Source organism: Sus scrofa, chromosome 3 (assembly GCF_054392235.1).
Source record: "Sus scrofa isolate SSC_HxYL_T2T_F1_AM1 chromosome 3, Sscrofa_HxYL_maternal_Yorkshire_Landrace_v2.0, whole genome shotgun sequence".
NCBI classification, from domain to species: Eukaryota; Metazoa; Chordata; class Mammalia; order Artiodactyla; family Suidae; genus Sus; species Sus scrofa.
Window position 1 is genome coordinate 52765090 of NC_139385.1, and position 21145 is coordinate 52786234.

The 21145-nt window shown below is 47.8% G+C and overlaps 1 protein-coding gene and 1 long non-coding RNA gene across 10 annotated transcripts in view; one reads left to right on the plus strand and one right to left on the minus strand.

Moving 5' to 3' along the window:
* Positions 1-11186, minus strand: part of IPPK (inositol-pentakisphosphate 2-kinase) — a 60145-nt gene extending 48959 nt beyond the window's left edge. For all 9 annotated transcript variants that reach the window (XR_014841156.1, XR_014841155.1, XR_014841157.1 and 6 more), the window contains exons 1-2: positions 10951-11186; positions 2009-2056 (exon numbers count right to left, since the gene is read on the minus strand). Coding sequence is in view for 2 of the 9 variants with exons in the window: in XM_013995782.3 (XP_013851236.2) it covers positions 2009-2056; positions 10951-11031 (129 nt within the window). In the remaining 7 variants the exon portion in view is untranslated. The remainder of the gene's footprint in view (positions 1-2008; positions 2057-10950) is intronic.
* A 145-nt stretch (positions 11187-11331) lies between these two features.
* On the plus strand, positions 11332-17169 carry LOC146404622 (uncharacterized). Its single transcript, XR_014841162.1, has 3 exons — positions 11332-11576; positions 11668-14515; positions 16693-17169. It is a non-coding gene; the product is annotated as an uncharacterized LOC146404622 (long non-coding RNA).
* The last annotated feature ends 3976 nt before the right edge of the window (positions 17170-21145 follow it).

Genomic DNA, 21145 nt, shown 5'->3' on the forward strand with positions numbered 1-21145 from the left:
CATGCACACAGCCACAAAAAGCCACCAGTGGCCCTGGACTTGGAGGAAGCCGAGCCTCAGCGTAAAGACGGCCATACTCACCGGAGCTTCTGCCTCCACAGTTCTGGGGGCCCACTCAGCATTCTACTCAGGACCCCATGTGATTCTGAGACCGACCGTTTGAGAACTGAATCTGTGCCCACCCTTCCTCCCCATCAGGAGTGCACATGGATTGCACCCACGGCCTGTACACACCCTCTGTGGAATTCCAACTTTGACAACCTCTCCCATCCCAAATCTCGAGATGTTGAGGTTTTATTCTTCAGCCTCTAAGTGCAGAAGTAAAGTATTTTCTCCTCGGAGGTTCTTCAGGAGTTACTAAGCTGTGAGGTTTGGGTGAGATAGGAAATCAGTCCTGTGTCCCTTACTCTGACCTAAGGCGAGAAGTCCAAGGTCAACTGCAGGTCTCATAAGCGAGAGGGCTGTCTCTTTCACAGACAAGCTGGGAGGTACCTGACACATGGCCTGGACTCCAGGGAGGTCTTGGTCTGAGCTGCCACCCATGCACCTGCATCCTAGGACACTACTGCATGAGAAGGAAGCCTGACAAAAAACCCACAACACTCCCAGTGGCTCTGTAGAGCTGTGGCCACAGGGCTTGACAAAAAGCTCTTCTTGTCGACAGAATTAACACACACACACACACACACACACACACACACACGATCCCCTACAATCATGCAGCTGGGGTCATACTGTGCCATTTAGATAATAAAGAAAGGAAAATTGTTGCCCTAGAAGACACTGCCTCAATAAATCTATAAACAGAGGAAAGGTCAAAAACGGAGGCATCCAGAGAATGCTGGCCCTTCACAGAGTCTAGGCTCTGCAGACTCTGAGTGGGGAAAGGGGGGAGGGGAGGGGCTGGAGGCAGCCTCCGAGGTGTTTCTAGTTTCCCCCTGGACTCTGAGGGAGCAGCAGCGCCCTGCACAGCTCTCTTTAGCAGCGGCACCCTCCCATCCTTAGCCCCCTTTTTCGGCACTAACCGGACCGCCCCCAGATCTCACTGCAGCCCCATCGCAGCCCCACTGGAGTGATGGCAACCCCCGGCTTTCTCCCACATCCCCCTTCTCTTCCCATGAAGCTAACCCCCAGGTGCGTCTTCATCCAGCCACCGCTGGCACCCATCAGCCATCCACCTCGCCTTCTTTTCCAGCTGTCTCTTCATATCAGACAAGGGGAGGTGGTGACTCATCTCTCCTACACCCTCATCTTGAGCCCAATTTCTTATCACCACCCAACAACCACTGACCCTGCCCACACTGTGTGGTGTGTGACCTTCGGCTCCCACCTTTGCTCCCCTTCCAGGACCAGAGCCCATGCTCATACTCCCTTTCTGTCCCTCCCTCCCTCCAGGACCAGGATGGAGGAAAGGCTCCCAGAGAACCGCTCCATACTGACCCCTGCAACCACTGAGATGAAGATAAACACCAAACCTGAAGCAAACACTGCAACTCAGTGGTCAGAGGGCAGGTGACAGAACAACAATGGCTTTCTGAGGGTGTCCACGGTCCTCTGCTTGGGTGACTCAGTAACCAGAAACCAAGGGCTCCACCTGAAGTGCTTGTTGCGACTTGTAATACTGACTGCCCACCACAGCCTTGCAGACTTCATTTTCACAGAGGTTTCACAGAGGAGGAACTGAGGCAGCAGAGGGGAAGGACACTGCCAAAGCGAAGCCAACACCTGGCCCTGGGTTTCCCAGCCACAAGCAGAGCTCTCTGAACTAGAGAGGGGGCTCCTGGCTCAGTACCCAGGGACGCGCCACAACGACCCATGGTGACCCCAGCAGGTCAAAATGCGGGATCTGATGGGCATACTACTTTCTACACTGAATGTTTACATCATAGTCAGATCTCTAAAACTAGCATTAATACGTCTGCATCAGAAAAAAAAAAAAAAAAAACCAACAACAAAGCTTTCACAAATCATTATTTTAATAACTGGGTGGCAAATCCACCAATCTTACCTTCTTCCTATTTGGAGGAAACTTCAGGAAACGAAGCACCACACAGCGCTATTGGAAAATAAAACAAAGTCTGATTAGTACCCACCCAGCCGGGGAATAACGGTGGGTGGCTGTGGAAAAAGAGACATCCTCAGCAGAGGTGGAAGCCTGAGAGGCTGGAGGCCACAGGCAGCCCACTGGCCTAGAGTATCTAGCGCCCTGGACAGGAGGTGGGGCTGGTACTGGGCCACATGCCTGAGGACATACACTAGGGCAGGTCAGCCCTCTCCCAGGGATTTATCTTAAGGAAATAATTAAAGATGCACAGAAGATTTTAGCTACTGCATATAAAAGTACTATTTATATAATTCCAAATAAAATGAAAACCACCTAAATGTCCAAAAATAATAGGATGGTTAAATACAGAGAAGGGAAGACCAGACCATGCAATATGGTGCTGTCATTTACAAGAAAATACGAAAGAACCATACTTATAGACACAGAAGTATAGTCATCATCTACTGATAAAACGATTACAGAATAGGGCTTATAGGATAAACTCATTTTTATAAATATACACGTATACATACACATACGTGTGTGTGTGTGTATTAGAGAATTATGTATTGGTATAGTTCTATTTATGTAAAGTTCAAAAACAGGTAAGACTAAGATCTCTCACAGGGTAGGATGGTCCCTGAGAAAGTTCTAGAAGGAGCTGGTCACTTATATATTCACTGAGGATCTGACCACTTTTCTGTAGATCTGTTACTCTTCATTTTCTTAAGTCTGTAAAATAAATTTTTTTTTTAAAAAAAGTATGTTCTTGCCAAGTTTGTATGAAATGTCCAGGTAACCACATATCTAGGTAGGAACAACTGAGGAACCTGTTTTTCAAAGTTCTGCTTATTTGGATTTTCCAATTTTTTACAGTGGTCATATAACACATATTACAAAAGTGTTAAAAGAGAACTTTTTAAACAAGTACAGCCTTTGAGACAGCCATTCCCCAAGAGACAACCTGGATGTGCTGTGGCACCTTGTGAGGAATATAAATTCCATCTGGACAATGTTGGAAACCATTGTCACGGAGACAGGGAGTTCTGGGCAGCAGGACTGAGGTCGGGAAGCTGGGCTGTGCCCAGAGAGAAGCAGTGAACAGGAGGAGGAAGGCAGAGGTGCAGCAGGTCAAGCACTGTCTGGAGCACTGAGATCTAGCAGGTCAGGAAGGGCTGGAGGCTGAAGAGGCTCAGAAAGTGAGCTTTAGAACTCCATGAAGACCAGTTCCGTTTCCACAGCCCACAGCCCCTCTGGCATCCCCTATCCACTCAGATGACCGTGCTCCTCTCAAAACCCCAGATATCCAGTCAGCTCCCTGGGTCCCAAGCCCAGTTTCAGGGATGCCAAGGTTGAAGGCATGCAGGTGTCCCTAACCCCTCCCAAATCCACACAGACATTGATATTCCACCACGGCTATCAACTGGCCAAGAATGCCATCAAAATTCAAAGAGAAACAAAAACTGATATGCGGATACTAATTCTAGGCAACTTTTTAGGAACTCAGCCCTCTTAAGAGTGTACTCATTCCTTACTTGGACTCCACTGTTTCTCAAGACTTGCTGAGAAATTCTGAGTGTCATGTGTGTCTGCTTCAAGGAAAACTGCTTTCTCTACTGACTCATTTATTATTCAAAACTGTCACCAGAAACTGCTCACCTCCCCCACAGGCCAGTTTCCACAAATACCAGCATGCCATGGGCACACCTGTTCTGGATGGTGAGGGCTAACTGCTTCTTGTGAGGCTCTGACTGGGCTGAGCTGGTGGTGCTGAGATATGCCATGAGGCTGGCCACAGGACCAAGAACATCCATTCAAGTGGACCACGTGGGAGATCACCTTACCAGCTCTGGTTGGCACAAAGACATGGTTAGTCCAAGGGCCACCCACGGCATGGAAGGGGACTGATGCAGCCACCCACAGGGAGAGTCCCAAGGAGCCGAAACCAACGCCTAATCTGCTAAGTGCCAGGGCTTTGCCAGCTCACAAGGTCTTGTTCAGCTGTAAAGGAAACAACTCCTCTCCTTTTAAACTGAGTATCTGGGAATTCCCTGGTGGCTCAGCAGGGAATAATGCCAGAGATCAGGCATTATTACTGCTATGGTGTGGTTACTTCTGGGGCATGGGTTCCAATCCCTGGCCAGAGAACTTCCACACACCAAGGGCACAGACAAATAACTGAATATCTGAAACCAGATGTTTAAAACGAGTTCCCGTCATGGAAGCTGTGGAAACGAATCCAACCATGAGGTTGCGGGTTCGATCCCTGGCCTTGCTCAGTGGGTTAAGGATGTGGCATTGACGTGAGCTGTAGTACAGGTCACAGATGAGGCTCAGATCTGGTGTTGCTGTGGCTCTGGTGTAGGCCAGCAGCAACAGCTCTGATCAGACCCCTAGCCTGGGAACCTCCATATGCCATGGGTGCAGCCCTCAAAAGACAAAAGACAAAAAAAAAAGTACAACTTGTCACTTATAAAAGGAGCAGAAAGCATTCAGTGCTGTGAGGATCTCGGGCCACGGTGGGGATGGGATGGCAAAGGAGCATCTGATCCACCCTGAGAATCCACCCAAGTCATCAAAGCACCAAGATGTCAGCAAAGCCTGGCTCCTAAGAGCTCTAAGAACACAGTGATGCGAGTGTCTGACACAGGAACTCTGGCTGCCCAAGAGCGCTGCAGCCTTGAAAACGTGTGTGAAGAATTATTTATCCTGTAAAGTTGAGTGAAAAATCAGAAAACTAAAAGAGATAAGAGTCTTAAGTACCCAATAAATACAACAGAGGAAGTACACTGAGTGTTAACAAAAATTTATTTTCTCAGTAGGGAAACACTGAGTGCTTTCTACTTACTTCCTTCTACTATTCTATATTTTCTGGGGCAGAGGGAGGAAGCAATAATTGGCATTCAATAAAAATAAAAGGCCACAAAAACAATGTTAAAGGGTCATCTAACCACATGAAGCACCAGAGAGGAAACAACATGGGTGGAATAAAGATGCCAGGGCCTCTCGCAGAGACGAGGTGGGCAGTGACCAGGTGCTGCAACCTTTCTGCTAGAGGGCAAGCCCTGGTCCAGTTTTCCACCACGGTAAGGAGACAACCCAGGATGGCACCCCAAAAGACCCCAGAGAGGAGCTCCCCCTGTGGTGCACAGATGAAGGATCCAGTGTTGTCTCTCAGGTGGCACAGGTTTGACCCCTGGCCCTGAGCAATGCGTAAAGAATCTGGTGTTGCCACAGCTGTGGCACAGATTGAAGCTGCAGCTCAGATTCAATCCCTAGCCCAGGAACTTTCAAAGGAAAGGGAGGGAGTTCCCTTAGTGGCTCAGTGGTTAACAAACCCGACTATCATCCATGAGGACACAGGTTCCATCCCTGGCCTCACTCAGTGGGTTAAGGACCTGGCATTGCTGTGAGCTGTGGTGTAGGTTGCAGATGCAGCTCGGATCCTGCGTTGCTGTGGCTGTGGTGTAGGCCAGCAGCTACAGCTCCGATTCGACCCCTAGCCTAGGAACCTCCATATGCCACAGGTGCAGCCCTAAAAAAAAAAAAAAAAAAAAAAAAAGGCAAAAAAAAGGAAAGGGAGGCAGACAAACCCAGCAACAGAAAGAATCTACCTCAGAGCATTGCCCCAGGGGTCCCAAAACAGCTCGGTCCTGCTTCTCAGGGAGGCCACCACCGGCAGATGCCCGCCCCGCCCCCAGCCACAGTCCAGGTTGTCCATCAGAACACCTGTGACAGAACACGGGCCAAATCACCTGCCCTGCTGACCCAACCAGAGAAACAAACACTCCAGGGCCCACAATGGGGTAAGAGGTCCCAGGTGTGGGACACGGGGTAAGGCTGAGAGCCTCAGACAGAACAGAGGGAGGGCGAGGTGAGACCTCTCACAGAGGGGAGCCCAGGACTTCAAAGGGAGACCAGACAGGACGTGGAAACCACAGGTGGGAACAGTAGGTACCTGGACGGGCAGGACACTTTCCTTCCCAATGTCATCTGCCTGTCTGGACCTATTGCCACCACAGGACTGAAGCAGACACAGATGTGCATCATGGGGAAGGAGACAGGACAGCGGGGCTATAAGCCAGGTGACATTTGGGGGCAGGACACTCCAGGGCTGCAGAAGAGACACTCAGATGATTCTTAAAGGGATGGAAAACCAGACAGCCAGATGAGCAGCAGAATGACCTGTAAAGGAGTTTCCATTGTGGCTCAGCGGCCATGAACCCTACTAGGAACCATGAGGATGTGGCTTTGATCCCTGGTCTCATTCAGTGGGTTAAGGATCCGGTGTTGCGATGAGCTGTGGTGTAGGTCACAGATGTGGCTCAGATCTGGCATTGTTGTGGCTGTGGCGTAGGTTGGCAGCTGCAGTTCTGACCCTTAGCCAGAGAACTTCCATATGCCACAGGTGTGGCCATGGGAAAAAGAAAGGAATGATTTGTAAAGACAAACCACAAAGGCTCAGAACACACAGTGAGTGTTGGAGAGAAGCATGCAAGTCTGAGGGAGCCTTCAAGGACCCCAGGCCCTCCAAGGCCACATGATGGACACAGAGCAGGTGTCCAAACACACACTGAGTAGGTCACCGGGTGCTGCAGTCTTGTCCTTCTGCATCGGGTACAGAAACCTTCTTTACCTTCCCAGTAAAAGGAGCAGGAGCTGTTCTGATTGAGTTCTGACTGAGGAGGAGGAAGGTGTCGGGGAGGAGGAAACGACTATGCCACCTTAGGATGGGGACTCCAAGGGCTACCCACCGCTTGGAATGGGGCTAGACTGACAGACTCTAATGCTAGAAAAACACAGAGCTCAGCATTCACCAAGGTGGGACTGGAAACCACCAACAAAGGGAGTATGTTTTGAAAATAACAAATCCTAACCATTCAACTGCAGGTGATCCCAGGAATAAAGGCAGTGCTACATGCGGAGCTCGGCAATGAGACAACACTAGGAAAAAAGGCACATCAGCTCCATCAACCTGCATGAATATCATAAAAAATATCAAATACAGAATAAGTTACTTCTTAAAAAAAATACCAAAGTCGGAGTTCCCATCATGGCTCAGTGATTAACGAAACCAACTAGGAACCATGAGGTTGCGGGTTTATCCCTGGCCTCAATCAGTGGGTTAAGGATCCAGCATTGCCGTGAGCTGTGGTGTGGGTTGAAAACACAGCTCGGATCTGGCGTTGCTGTGGCTCTGATGTGGGCCGACAGCAACAGCTCCAATTAGACCCCTAGCCTGGGAACCTCCATATGCCATAGGTGCGGCCCTAAAAGGACAAAAGACAAAAAAAAAAAAAAAAAAACTAGAAGCAAAAGAACATTCTGACGCAACCAAATCTGGGAGAAAATTAAACAAAGGAGTAGCCCAGGACTTGGGAATATGCCATATAAAGAAAGAGAGAGAGGGGGAGAGAGGAAGGAAGGAAGGAGGAAGGAAGAAAGGGAGGGAGGGAGGAAGAGAAGAAGGAACCAGAACAACTCTAATTTACTGCTGACATCTCCATTAAGAAGAATGATATATAAATTGGAAATCCCTTTTTTTTTTTTTTGGGCCTCCCCTGTAGCACGTGGAAGTTCTAAGCCAGGGATCCAATCTGCGCCATTGCAGTGACCCAAGCCGCTGCAGTGATGCTGGATCCTTAATCCACTGAGCCACATGGGAACTCCCCAAACCAGAAATCCTAAGACACAAGATGAGAAAGAGAAACAGCCCCTGACTGCTTGAATCCCACATCTTCAGGACCCAGAAAAACCCTCCAGGGCATCAAAACAACAGCAGAAAGACTCTGAAGCCCAATCAGAATCCTAGAAAGGCTATAAAACCTGAAAGATCAGGAATGGACTTTTGATAAAAGATCTTTATTAACACATCTTTCATGCTACCTCTATCAATAAGAAGGAAAACTTCACAACAGCTCAGTGTGATAAAGGGAGTGGGCCCCTGTTTGCCCTGCACCCCAGAGGCAAGGGCAGCTCAGAGCCTGGGGAAGACTCTCTTCCTGGCCCTGGGTGACTCCCCCCATTGAAGGCACCTTAAAGAGATCAAATGACAAACCAGACTTACAGTGACCTTCACAGAACAGGATGCCAAGCCAAAGCCAACAAAACCAAGGTGAAGAAAGGTGAGTGCAGATGTAAAAGCAAAAGCACGGCTCGGAGACAAATCCAACTCAGCAACAGCGCCCTTGAGGACACCCCAGGCTCCAAGACCACAGCCCACAATGAGCAGAGAAGTGCGACTTATCAGCAACAGTGCTCTCTGGCTGCAGTAAGGAAAGTATGTGCCCACAAGGGAAATGCCCTTGCCCAAGACCCCCCACAGGGTCAGTGCCAGTGCCAGCCAAGGACTCTAGGCACCCACTAGGGTACAGTGCCAGGTTGGCCACAGCCTTGAAGGACATCAGAGGGTCAATGCCAGGGCCAAGGGCCAGTATCTGGGAAAGGGCTAAATTGCACAGCTGGACCCAAGGATGCTAAGCACTGAGCAACCTGTCAAGAACTGGCCTACCATTAGGGTCTCACACTGCCATCTCTCACTGCCCAGCAGCTCTGAGAACACTCTCACACTATGGTCCTCCTTGTGCCCACACTCAGGCCCCATTTTCTACAAGTCCTGTGCTCCTGGAAGCCTCCCAAGCCACCAGCCTGGAAAGCTGTCTGTTCGTGTCTCATCCTTGTTCCCGCGTACAGGTGCCAAGCCTCAGAACTGGCTGGCTGGAGGTAAGTCATTTCTGACCTTGGAAGGAAGGGCGGGTAGACCCATCACTTTTTAAGGACCTTTCCATTCCAAAAGTAGATGATGCCCTCTCTGAGAAGCACCCATCTCTCAACCTGAATGAAGCCTGGGGAGGGCCACCCTCTACCTCAGAATGAAAGAGGTGCATCTGGTGAGTCCCCGGGAGCGGGACTACTTGTTTGCACTCATCCACCTCCTTCTAGCCCACTCACACCCTCTCCCTGGGCACACAGGGCCCTGGAAGCTGTCCTCCAGGGCTCTCTTCCCTCTTCCTAATCCTCAAGGGCTGGGCAAAGTACAAAGGTTTCTCCACACCCAAGGGGGCACAGTCCTCCCTTCACCCAGCACCTTCACTTGGTTTACTTACAAGGCTACTTATGATGATGACCTTCAAATTCAAACAACGAGCCAACAACCACCAAGTAGGAATGAGCACAGTAAAGTAAATTTAGATTTAAAATAAAGAATGAAGAGAAAGGGTACAAAGTAGCCTGACAACTCAAGAGGGGGAAAGAAAAGGAAAAAGAAACACAACCCTAACAACTGGTGCTGTGCAACAAGGAAAGGGGCCAGCTGCCCTCGAGGGTAGACATGTTCTTGTTAGGGATGCTGGAGAAGCCATCTGAGGGCCCAAGGCCTGGTGTCCTTTTACTCTGAGTCTGGAACTTGCTCCTTCACGTGACACTCCTTTGAAACTTACTACATTAGCTAAAAGAAGCCTTAAGTATAAAATGAAGATATACCATGCTGTCATTCTGAGGAACTGGAAGATGAGCATTTGAACTGTGAAAGGATGCACGGGTTACCACAACAACCCAACATCAAAAGGAGCTCACGCCAGAATATCCAAGGCTTTGCCCAACCTGGAAACACAATGAAGCCCAGCAGCCTGCAGAGAAGTATGGCTTCAGTCCATTATTAATTCATCTAAAGATCTCGAGCAAAGCCTGGAGCCTCTGTTTTTCTGTTTCCCAACAGTGCTAATGTGTTAACAAAATGCAAAAGCAGTACACAAGGGCCACCTGGGTGACTGCAGCTTATCCTATAGCTGCTCCAGTGCACCAAGCTCAGGAGCAGGGTATACCCAGTTCCCACACCACCCCACAGGAAATGCTAGATGGATGGAGCAGTGCTCTCAATGGCTGAGTCCAAGGGGGATGATAGTTATCTCCTGCATAACTTGTCCAGCTCCTCATCTTTCTGGCAATTTTGCAAAAGGGATTCTGTTACTAGTTCCACTTTGCTAATGCAGAAACTGAGCCTAAGCCAGGCAGTGGTAGAACTGGGATTCTGCCCAGCTCTATGTGACTGCAACTCTCACGCTCTTAAGCCCTCAGTGACACCTATGCTCCTCCCCCAGCCCACCACATTCCTGCCTGGTTGTATCAGACAGCAAGATGTTAAAGAATCTGATCCTTCACACAAATCCACAAGCTTCTTTTCCTGGATTCACCTCAATGGGAGTTCTTACTGCACACTCCAAAACTCTCATCCTCACTGAATTACAAAAGAAATTCTATAAATTCTAAATTATTCTGGAGAAGAACCTGTGGACAATGCTCCACTAATATTAGCAACAGCAGCGGGACATCAGCAATTCCCTGCGTCTGAGAGGCTGAACTTAGATGTTGGGAGGTAACAGCACCCAAGCACTTCGGTTTCTTCCTCCTGAGCTTGCCCGTATTCTCCATCCTGCCTACAGCTAGCCCGGGCGGCCTCATCCCAACTGGGCAACTGGAGGCAGCACCATGTGAGCCCGGGGTCGGGGACTTTAGAGGGACACCAAACAGACCTGGGGCGGAGGTGACTGGGGGAAGGGAAAACCGATGTGGAGGCAGGGGAGTGTTGGGGAGACATGGCGCCCACCTAGAGGGAGGAGAGAGCTGGGGAGACACGAAACCGACCCGGGGAGAAGGGGGTGACACAAGGGGGACCAGGAACCGACCCAACGGAGGGTGATGCTGGGGAGACGCGGAACTAACCCGGGGGCGATGACACCGGGAGGACGAGCAACCGACAGAGAGAGGGCTACTGGGAAACTGACCCGGAGGCAGTGGGCGCCGGGGGGGATGGGGAACCGACTTAAGCGGAGAGGGTGCCTGGGGGACAGGGAACCCACCGGGGACAGGGTGAGGACCTCAAACCGCGCCAACAGTCCATTCCTCACCTGCTCATGGGCCACCACTAGGCTCTTGTTGCCTTCACCGTGGTACCTCCATTCATTCTCGTCCATCTTCCCCTCGTCCATTCCCCGGTGCGGCCCTGGAGCCTCGCGGGGCCGCGAGCTGGGGGCCGCTGGTTCGCCTGGGCACCAGCCGCCACAGTCCCGGGAAGAACGCCTGTCAGCCGCCGCCTTCGCTAGACCCAGCTGCCCCGACTCGCAGGCGCGGGCCGCCGGAAGCCACGCCCCCGGCAGCTCCATGACCAAGCCGGGCAACTTCCGGGTTCGCGTCAGCTTCTTCTCTAGTGACAAGTGTGGCAGATGGGCTGGCGGCCATCTTAGGTTCTGGTACAGTGACCCACTTCCGGAGCGCGGAACCGGAAGGGAGGTTTCCGGATGGCGCCGGAAGTGATGCAAGCGGAAGAGCCTGGGACAGGCTCGGCGTGGAACAGGGATATAAGCGGGCTGGGGTGGGTGTAGCGGTCCCCGAGAGCTGGGAACCAGGGGTCCCAGTGGGGAGGGGGGGCGGGGTTGGCATTCAGGCAGGCCGGGTGCTGGGAAGGATGCCGGGAGCGGGCCAGGGTGGGTGGTCGCTACGGCTGGAGACTGCTCAGCCATGGGGCTTCACCAAGGTACTTGGCGTCTCAGCCTTCTTTTTTGTAGAATGGGGTACGTTTCTCACTTGTGGCGTTAATACCACCGTTTGCTTCTTACCGAATGCAGAAACATCCCAGTGGTCCCAGGAGGTGGAAACACCGTCATCCACACCTTACAAATGAGGAAGTATGGCTCAAAGAGGCAAGTGGACTCCTAAGTGGTGCTTTTGCTGAAACGTTGCATGAAAAACTGGGTTCACCTTTTGGTGGGTGTCAAGCCAAAAGACACAACAAAGCCATAGTGGGAGAAGGGAGGATTTATTACTTGCAGCAACTAAGGCGAACATCAGGGATCTTTCCCAAAGCAGTGTCTCCCCATAAAGCAAAAATGAGGAAGTTTTAAAATAAGGGTAGATGCATAGTCATGAAGGGGCTTGGGCAGTCACAGAGCCCAAGCTTTAGTTGATTCAAGTCCTAAACAGAACTGGGAGTCTTTATAATTGATATATCTTTGCTGCAGCCAATTTATTCTTGCTGTTGTTATTTCTCTTGCCTGATACCAATTTGTTTTTTTGTCCCCTTAAGATCATTATCACTGGGAGTTCCGATCATGGCTCAGTGGAAAAGAATCTGACTAGTATCCATGAGGATGCAGGTTCGATCCTTGGCCTCACTCAGTGGATTGGGAATCCAGCGTTGCTGTGAGCTGTGGTGTAGGTGGCAGATGCAGCTCAGATTTGGTGTTGCTGTAGCTGTGATGTAAGCTGGCAGCTATAGCTCCGACTGGACCCCTAGCCTAAGAACCTCCATATGCCACAGGTGCAGCCCTTGGCCAAAAGTGGCTTCTCTTATGCTAAGAAAACCATGCCTGTTTTTTTTTTTTCTAGGGACCCCCCTAGCCTATCTGCCTACTGGAGGAATAGTTTTCATTGACTCTTGAGTGACGCACCTTAAGCGTGACATTTTAATTCTGCCTTTGCACTTAATGTCAGTGAAGCAAAGGGCAGGTCTCTGCCCTTCTCCGAGTCTTTATTCACTTTTGAAGTAGGACTAATGATACCACCTCATAGAGCTACAATGAGGATTAAATTAGATTAGTGGTTCTCAGGCTCCCTCTTAAGACCATTTTATACTCTTTAAAAATGACTGAGGACCCCAGAGTTCCTACTGTGGCTCAGCGGTAATGAACCCAACTAGTATCCATGAGGACGTGGGTTCAATCCCTGGCCCCACTCAGTGGGTCAAGGATCCGGCATTGCCATGAGCTGTGATGCAGATGTGGCTCAGATCCTGTTTTGCTGTGGCTGTGGCTTAGGCTGGCAGTTGTAGCTCCGATTCTACTGGGAACTTCCATAATAAATAATAATAGTAATAGAGTTGTGATATGATCCAACAATCCCACTTCCAGGCATGTGTCTACACAAAACTAATTTGCTTGCCTTTTATTTTTTTAGGACCATACCCTTGGCACATGGAAGTTCCCAGGCTAGGGGTCGGACCAGAGCTACAGCCGCCAACCTACGCCACAGCCACAGCAACATGGCATCCAAGCCTCATCTGCAACCTACACCACAGCTCACGGCAATAATGGATCCTTTACCTACTGAGCAAGGCCAGAGATCAAACCCACATCCTTATGGATACTAGTCGGATCCATTTCTGCTGTGCCACAATGGGAACTCTCAAAACTGTAACTTGAGAAGATTTGTGCACCACTGTGTTCACTGCAGCACTAGTAACAATAGCCAACACATGGAAACAACCAAAATGGCCACTGACAGATGAATGGATAAAGATGTGGTACATAAATGTACACAATGGGATACTACTCAGCCATATAAAAGAATGAAATAATGCCATTTGCAGCAACATGGATGGACCTAGAGTTTGTCATACTAAGTAAGTCAAAGACAAACACCATATAGTATCACTTAAATGTAGAATCTGAAATATGACACAAATGAACATATCTACAAGACAGAAACAGACTCATAAATATAGAAAATAGGCTTGTGGTTTCCAAGGGGAGGGGTTAGGGGAGCAATGAATTGGGAGTTTGGCATTAACAGGTAAAAACTATTATATATAGAATGGATAAACAACAGGTCCTATTATATAGCACAGGGATCTATATTCAATATCCCATGATAAACCATAATGGAAAAGAATATGAAAAAGAATGTGTTTATATCATGAATCACTTTTCTGTACACCAGAAACACAATGTTGTAAATCAACTATAATAAAATTTTTAAAAAGAATTACATTTCCAGGGTTGATTCGGGAGGCGCAGGTAATCCAGGTTTATTCAATGAAGCTCACTCCTTTGATTCACCCTGAAATGATGAGGAGAACTGACCTCAGCTGGGGGATTGAGAAGCTGAGAGGTCAGCCCATGCTACCAGCAGTGATCCAGGTGCAACATGTGGCAGCAATGGAGGAGAGAGCGGAAAGGCTGGGACGTGGCATCGGAGGGGGTGCAAAGTGAGCCAGGGATTGAGTCCAACTCAGTTAATTTTAATTATCTGAATCAATGAATTCCATTTTTTGCTTAAACAATTTGAGTTGGGTTCCTTTTACTCACATCCTAGAATTGAAACTAATTATAGGGTACCCTAGGATGGACCAGTCGACCTCCTCAGGTAAAAAACTGGAAGCAAAGACCAAAAGGATATCATTAGCTGGTATTCCTGCACAAGGACATTTTTCTTCTCCATCTAGGTCCCAGTTTAATCACTGTCATCTTTTTGTTTGAAAAAGAAGAAATGAGAGAGCAAGGAAGGAAAGGGGAAAAGGAAGAAGGAAAAGATGGAAAATTCACCTTCCAACCACACTGAAAAGCCATCCAGAACAAAGTGGCAAAACACTAGTAAATGGAACCCCCATAACGAGTACTTACCCTGTTCTTGCTATTGTGAGGAGGGATCTTTTTAGGGTCATGCCTGCAGCATATGGATGATCCAGGCTAGGTAGGGGTTGAGTTGGAGCTGTAGCTGCTGGCCTATGCCACAGCCACAGCTATAGCAACTAGGGATCTGAGCAGAGTCTTCCACCTACACCACAGCTCACGGAAATGCTAGATCCCTGACCTACTGAGCAAGGCCAGGAATTGAACCTGCATCCCCATGGATATTAGACGCATTTCTGCTGCGCCACAACAGGAACTCCTATTCTTGCTATTTTTATGTCTGGAATTTTCCTTACTAAACAGTTATTTTTGAAGGAAGCATGTGATATCATGATTTGACATGACATGATGAGAAAGGCACTTCACCTCTATGGTATTCCCCTGCCCACAAGCCTACAACCCCTGTGTAACATTAGAAATCATGAGACAGGGAGTTCCTGTTGTGGCTCAGCAGTAATGGACCCCACTAGTATCCATGAGGATGCAGGTTCAAGCCCTGGCCTTGCTCAGTGGGTCAAGGATCCAGTGTTGCTGTGGCTGTGGTGTAGGCTGGCACCAGCAGCTCTGATTTGACCCCAAGCCTGGAAACCTCCATGTGCCACGAGTGTGGCCCTAAAAAGCAAAAAAAGTATTCCAGGAGTTCCCTGGTGGCCTAGTGGCTAAGGATCCAGCATTGTCACTGCTGTGACTCAGGTTCAATCCCTGGTCCAAGAATTCCTGAATGCTTCTGGTTTCTGGTCTGCCATGTAAAAAGTTTGGAAACTGTCACCCTGTCCTAAAAACAAGTAAACAGCTAAACAAATTGAATATCAACAAGTCTTAGTTATGTCAGAGAAGTGAAGTCACAGGGCAAATTGCTGCCACCAAAAAATGCAGAAACATGCAGACACCAAGAATCACAACTTACTGGCATAGGAACCCTTAACCAAAGATATCTGCAGGAATGAGTGCTGGGTAGGAAAACCTGAAGTGTAATTGACTGATTGCTGGAGGCTCAGTGGGGACAAGTCTGAGAGATTGAAAACTCCAGTGGACCCAGTCACTGGGGCCCTCCACACTTTTGTGAGTTTACCTCCAGGAGCTCTAGCAGGTTTCTCACAGTGAATATTGAAGAAAATTCTTTGTGCCTCTAGCAGGGGGAGGGGAAAAAGTAATCATTTTGAAATATGCAGAGCATTCTGTTTTTCCTAAAAAGGTCTCCCTTCAGGAGAAACTTTTTTTTTTTTTTTTTTTTGTCTTTTTGTCTTTTTGCCTTTTCTAGGGCCGCTCCCGCAGCACATGGAGGTTCCCAGGCTAGGGAGTTGCATCCGCTGGCCTACGCCAGAGCCACAGCAACACCAGATCCAAGCCACATCTGCAACCTACACCACAGTTCATGGCAACGCCAGATCCTTAACCCACTGAGCAAGGCCAGGGATCGAACCCACAACCTCATGGTTTCTAGTCAGATTCGTTAACAACTGTGCCATTACGGAAACTCCGAAACTTTTTTTTTGCTAGAGCCCAACCTACTGTGGTTTTATCAGAGTCTAACCAATCTGAGAAAGGGTAATAGCCAGAGTCAGTCCCCTCTATTTTTCCATGTAAGGGAGGGAAATACCCAACTCCAACCCCCTCCAGAATCCTGTCCCACCTAAAGTGGGGGAAAAAACTGAGAGCTACTTGTGAAGACTGGAACCAAGGTCAACAGGCTCCTAAAAGGCTGAGACCTAATCACAGCGTGGGAGAATACTTCCCACACTTCCACATTTTATACTTTACCACTAAAGGCCTATTTAGGTCCTTTTACCCAGTTCACCATGTCTGGCTTCCGACAAAAACTTAAAAGGTATAATAAAAGCAAAAACATAGTTTGAGGAGAAAGAGCAGGTATCAGAATCAGACTCAAATATGGCAGGAATGTTGGAATTACCAGACAGGGAATGTAAAATAACTGGGCACTGATGCTAAAGGCACTAATGGAAAAGATAGACAACATGTAAGGACAGATGGGAAAAGAAAAAGTAAATGGAGAGATGTAAAATCTAAAAAAGAATTTTGAAAATGCTAGTGATAAACACTGCAGGAGCTCCCCTTGTGGCTTACCTGATTGAGAGCCTGATCTGGTGTCTGTGGGGTTGCAGATTAAATCCTTGGCCTCACTCAGTGGGTTAAGGATCTGGCATTGCCACAAGCTGCTGTGTGGTTACAGATGTGGCTCGGGTCCCATATTGCTGTTGCTGTTGCTGTGGCATGGGCCAGCAGCTGCAGCTCTGATTCAACCCCTATCTGGGAACTTCCATATGCTGCAGGTGCAGCTATAAAAACTAAAACAAAAACAAAATGCTGCAAAAGAGAAAGAATGCCTTTCAGTGACTCATTAGTAGACTGGATACAGCTGATGAAAAAAATCTCTGTGCATGAGGATAAAGAACAGAAAATTCTGAAACTAAAGAGCAAAGAGTAAAAAGACTGAAAAAAAAAATCCCAGAGTATACAAGACAACTACAAAATATGTAACATGCCTAATGGGACTACCAGAAAGAGAAAAAAGAGAAAAAGTAACAAAGGCAAAGTTGAAGCAATAATGATTGAGAATTTCCCCAAATTAATATCAGATACCAGACAGATCCAGGAAGCCCAGAGGACACCAAGCAGGTTAAATGCCAAAATACAAATATACCTAGGCATATGATGGTCAAACTGCAGAGAAATAAATACAGAGCATCCCGAAGAAAAAAATAGAGGGATGAGAGTTCCCTCATGGCTCAGTGGGTTAAGGATCTGCTCTGGCTCAGGTCACCGCTGTACTGTGGGTTCGATCCCTGGCCTAGGAACTTCCACATGCTGAATGCGGCCAGAAAAAAAGGTCGCAGAGAGCTCCTTAGCCCTACTGCACCATGTGAAGGCACAGCAAAAAGCAGATTCTCACCAGACACTGAATCTTCTGGCTCTTTCACCTTGGGTTCCCAGTCTTCAGAACTATGAGATAAACAATTCTGTTGTTGTATATTCTTTGTTATAGTAGCATGAATGGACTAAGACAAGATTAAAAAACTAAATAACAGGAGTTCCTGTCACGGCACAGTGAAAACGAATCTGACTAGGAACCATGAGGTTGTGGGTTCGATCCCTCTGTGGGAGCAGTGTGTCCTCCTCCCACTCTGTTTCCGCTGGCCCCTTCTCAGCGGGTTATTCATTTTAAAGCTGGGCCAGCAGCTATAGCTCCGATTCAAACCCTAGCCTGGGAAACTCCATGTGCCGAGGGTGTGGCCCAAAAAAGACAAATAAATAAATAAATAATAAAATAAAATAAATAATCTAAAATCTGGAGTTCCCATTGTGCCACAGTGGAAATGAATCCAACTAGTATCCCTGAGGATGCGTGTTTGAACCCTGACCTCATTCAATGGGAGGGGGATCCTGTGTTGCCGTGAGCTGTGGTGTAGGTTGCAGATGCGGCTCGGATCCCACGTTGCTGTGGCTGTGGTGTAGGCCAGCAGCTGTAGCTGATTCAGCCCCTAGCCTGGGAACTTCCATATGCCATGGGTGTGGGGAAAAAATAAAAAATAAAACTAAAAGCCACATGTAAGACCTGAAATCATAAAACTCCTAGAAGACAACATAAGGAAAAAGCTCCTTGACATTGGTCTCAGAAATGGATTTTTAGATATCATACCAAAAGCAATACAAACAAAAATTAGCAAGCAGCACTATATTAAACTAAAAGGCTTTGCAGGAGTTCCCATCGTGGCGCAGTGGTTAACGAATCCGACTAGGAACCATGAGGTTGCGGGTTCGGTCCCTTGCCCTTGCTCAGTGGGTTAACGATCCGGCGTTGCCGTGAGCTGTGATGTAGGTTGCAGATGCGGCTCGGATCCCGCATTGCTGTGGCTTTGGCGTAGGCTGGCAGCTACAGCTCTGATTAGACCCCTAGCCTGGGAACCTCCATATGCCGCGGAAGTGGCCCAAAGAAATAGCAAAAAAAAAAAAAAAAAAAAAAAAAAAAAAAAAAAAAGGCTTTGCATAGCAAAAGAAACAATCTTTAAAATGAAAAGGCAACCTATGGAATGGGAGAAAATACTTACAAACCATATATCTGATAAGAAGTTGGTATCCAAAATAAACGAAACTCACACAATTCATTAGCAAAATAACCAAATAATCCAGTTTTTAAATGGGCAAAGGCTCTGAATAGACATTTTTCCAAAGAGAATGTGAAAATTGCCATCAGCGACATGAAAAAGTACTCAACATCACTAATCATCAGAGAAATGCAATTCAAAACCACGAGATGTCTCCTCACACCTGTTAAGAGAGGTATTATCAAAAAGACAAAAGATGACAAATGCTGCAAGGACGTGGAGAAAAGGGAACACTTGTGCACTGTTGGTAGGAACATACATTGGTACAGACACTCTGGAAAAAAACATGAAAGTTCCTTAATATTTTTTAAATGCCCTGACAACCCTCCTCCCCCAGAGCAATTCCTGAGACCTGTGAGGATCCTGTCAGCAACCCCAGCTCCTCCAGAACTGGACAGGGCATGACAGCCCAAGTGGTGAAACAGCAATGTGGGTGCAGGCAACCCATCTTACTCAAGAGTGGAGGATGAAAAGCATGCTCCCAAATATAACCAGGAGGCAGGCGAGTAAGAAAACCTGAAATCTCGTGTTATAGTGCCACCTGCTGTGAAACAAAAGAAACATCTCTAACTGCCAACCCGTGGAACTGTTAAAATCAAAGTAACCAAAACTTTGTCTAAGTTAAGAAAGGGATTTGATACTTCAAATGCGGTAGCAGAGGCATATTTCACAAAAGGAAAATGACAATGTTCTAGCAACCAAACTCAATGTCGAAGAAGATTGGAAGAAGGCGGAGAATTCAAGATAGATGTTATGAAGAAATTCCATGACCAGTTAGAAAACTCAAAAAGTAATTCAACGAATTCAGGGATAAAATAAATAGAAGCTGTTGAAATTCTAAAAAAAAAAAAAAAAAAAAAACTCAAGTAAACTTTGGAGTTGAAGAACTCAATAAATGAGATGAAGGCTGTATTAGAAAGCATTGGAAATAGAGCAGATCAGATGGAAGAGGGAAAAAGTGATCTGGAATCTAGAAGTGATTTGGGTAGAAGGGGAGAGAGACCTGAGATTTTTTAAAAGTGAAGAAACACTATGAGAACTATAAGTCTTCATTAGGAGAGCCAGCATAAGATTAATTGGTATACCTGAACAAGAAGAGAAGGAGAAGAGGGTGAAGAGGTTATTTTAAAAAATAATAGGAGTTCCCATCGTGGTGCAGTGCAAATGAATCCGACTAGGAACTATGAGGTTGTGGGTTCGATCCCTGGCCTCACTCAGTGGGTTCAGGATCCTGCGTTGCCATGAGCCGTGGTGTAGGTCGCAGATGCAGCTCGAATTTGGCCTTGCTGTGGCTCTGGTGTAGGCCAGAGACTACAGCTCCGATTAGACCCCTAGCCTGGGAACCTCCATATGCCAAGGGAGCGGCCCAAGAAAAGGCAAAAGTAAAATGAAATAAAATAAAATAACAATAACAATAACAATAAAGAGGAGTTCCCGTCATGACTCAGGGGTAATGAGCCTGAATAGGATCCATGAGGATGCAGGTTCAATCCCTGGCCTCACTCAGTGGGTTAAGGATCTGGCATTGCCGTGAGCTGTGGTGTAGGTTGCAGATGCAGCTCGGATCCTGTGTGGCTGTGGCCGTGGTGGAGGCCGGCAGCTGTAGTTTTGATTCAACCCTTAGACTAGGAACTTCCATATGCTGCAGGTGCGGCACTAAAAAGAAAAAGAAAAAAGAAAAGAATCTGACTAGGAACCATGAGGTTGCGGGTTCGATCCCTGCCTCGCTCAGTGGGTTAAGGATCTGGCATTGCCATGATCTGTGGTGTAGGTCACAGATGTGGCTCAGATCCCACGTTGCTGTGGCTGTGGCGTAGGCCAGCGGCTACAGCTCCAATTCAATCCCTAGCCTGGGAACCTCCATATGCTGTAGGTCTGGCCCTAAAAAGACAAAAAAAAAAAAAAAAAGCACTGTTCAGGAGTGCCCACTGTGGTACAGTGGATTAAGGATCTGGCTTTGCCACAGCTGTGGTGTAGGTCACAGCTGCAGCTCAGATTTGATCCTTGGCTTAGGAACTTCCATATGCCACAGATGCGCCATTAAAAAAAAAAAAAAAGCACTCTGTCAGTGAATGGATGAATGCGTGATGAGTAAACCAAATTATTCTCCCTCTCCCCTTGGGACAGGTGTGTGTGTGCCCCTCTTTGCCATGCTGAGTGTGCATGGTGTTTCCAAGTGATGCCCCAGGCAGGCAGCAACTGAGAAGTGATGAGCAAAAAGAATGAGTGTGATGGAGGACTAAGGTGCAAGACCGGGAGAAGGAGGCAATGTCCACTCTGAGGGACTTTGAAAGGTTGAGACAAAAGTCATCCTTGGGGTTACACAGTGGCCCACAGGCTGAGGTGAGGGCATTGGCTCATTTACATAATTTAGTGAAAGTGGAGGAGAGAAGAGCTGCCTGCGTACTGCAGGGCACTCTGGACTTTGTATTCCTGGCCGGTGTGCACTACAGGTTGGCCACTCTGTAGCCAAGGGTACATATTAAACAGTAATTCCTTATTCTCCCCTCCTCTAGACCCTGACAACCACCTTTCTACTTTTGGTTTTTGATTTGACCACTCCAGGTACTTTT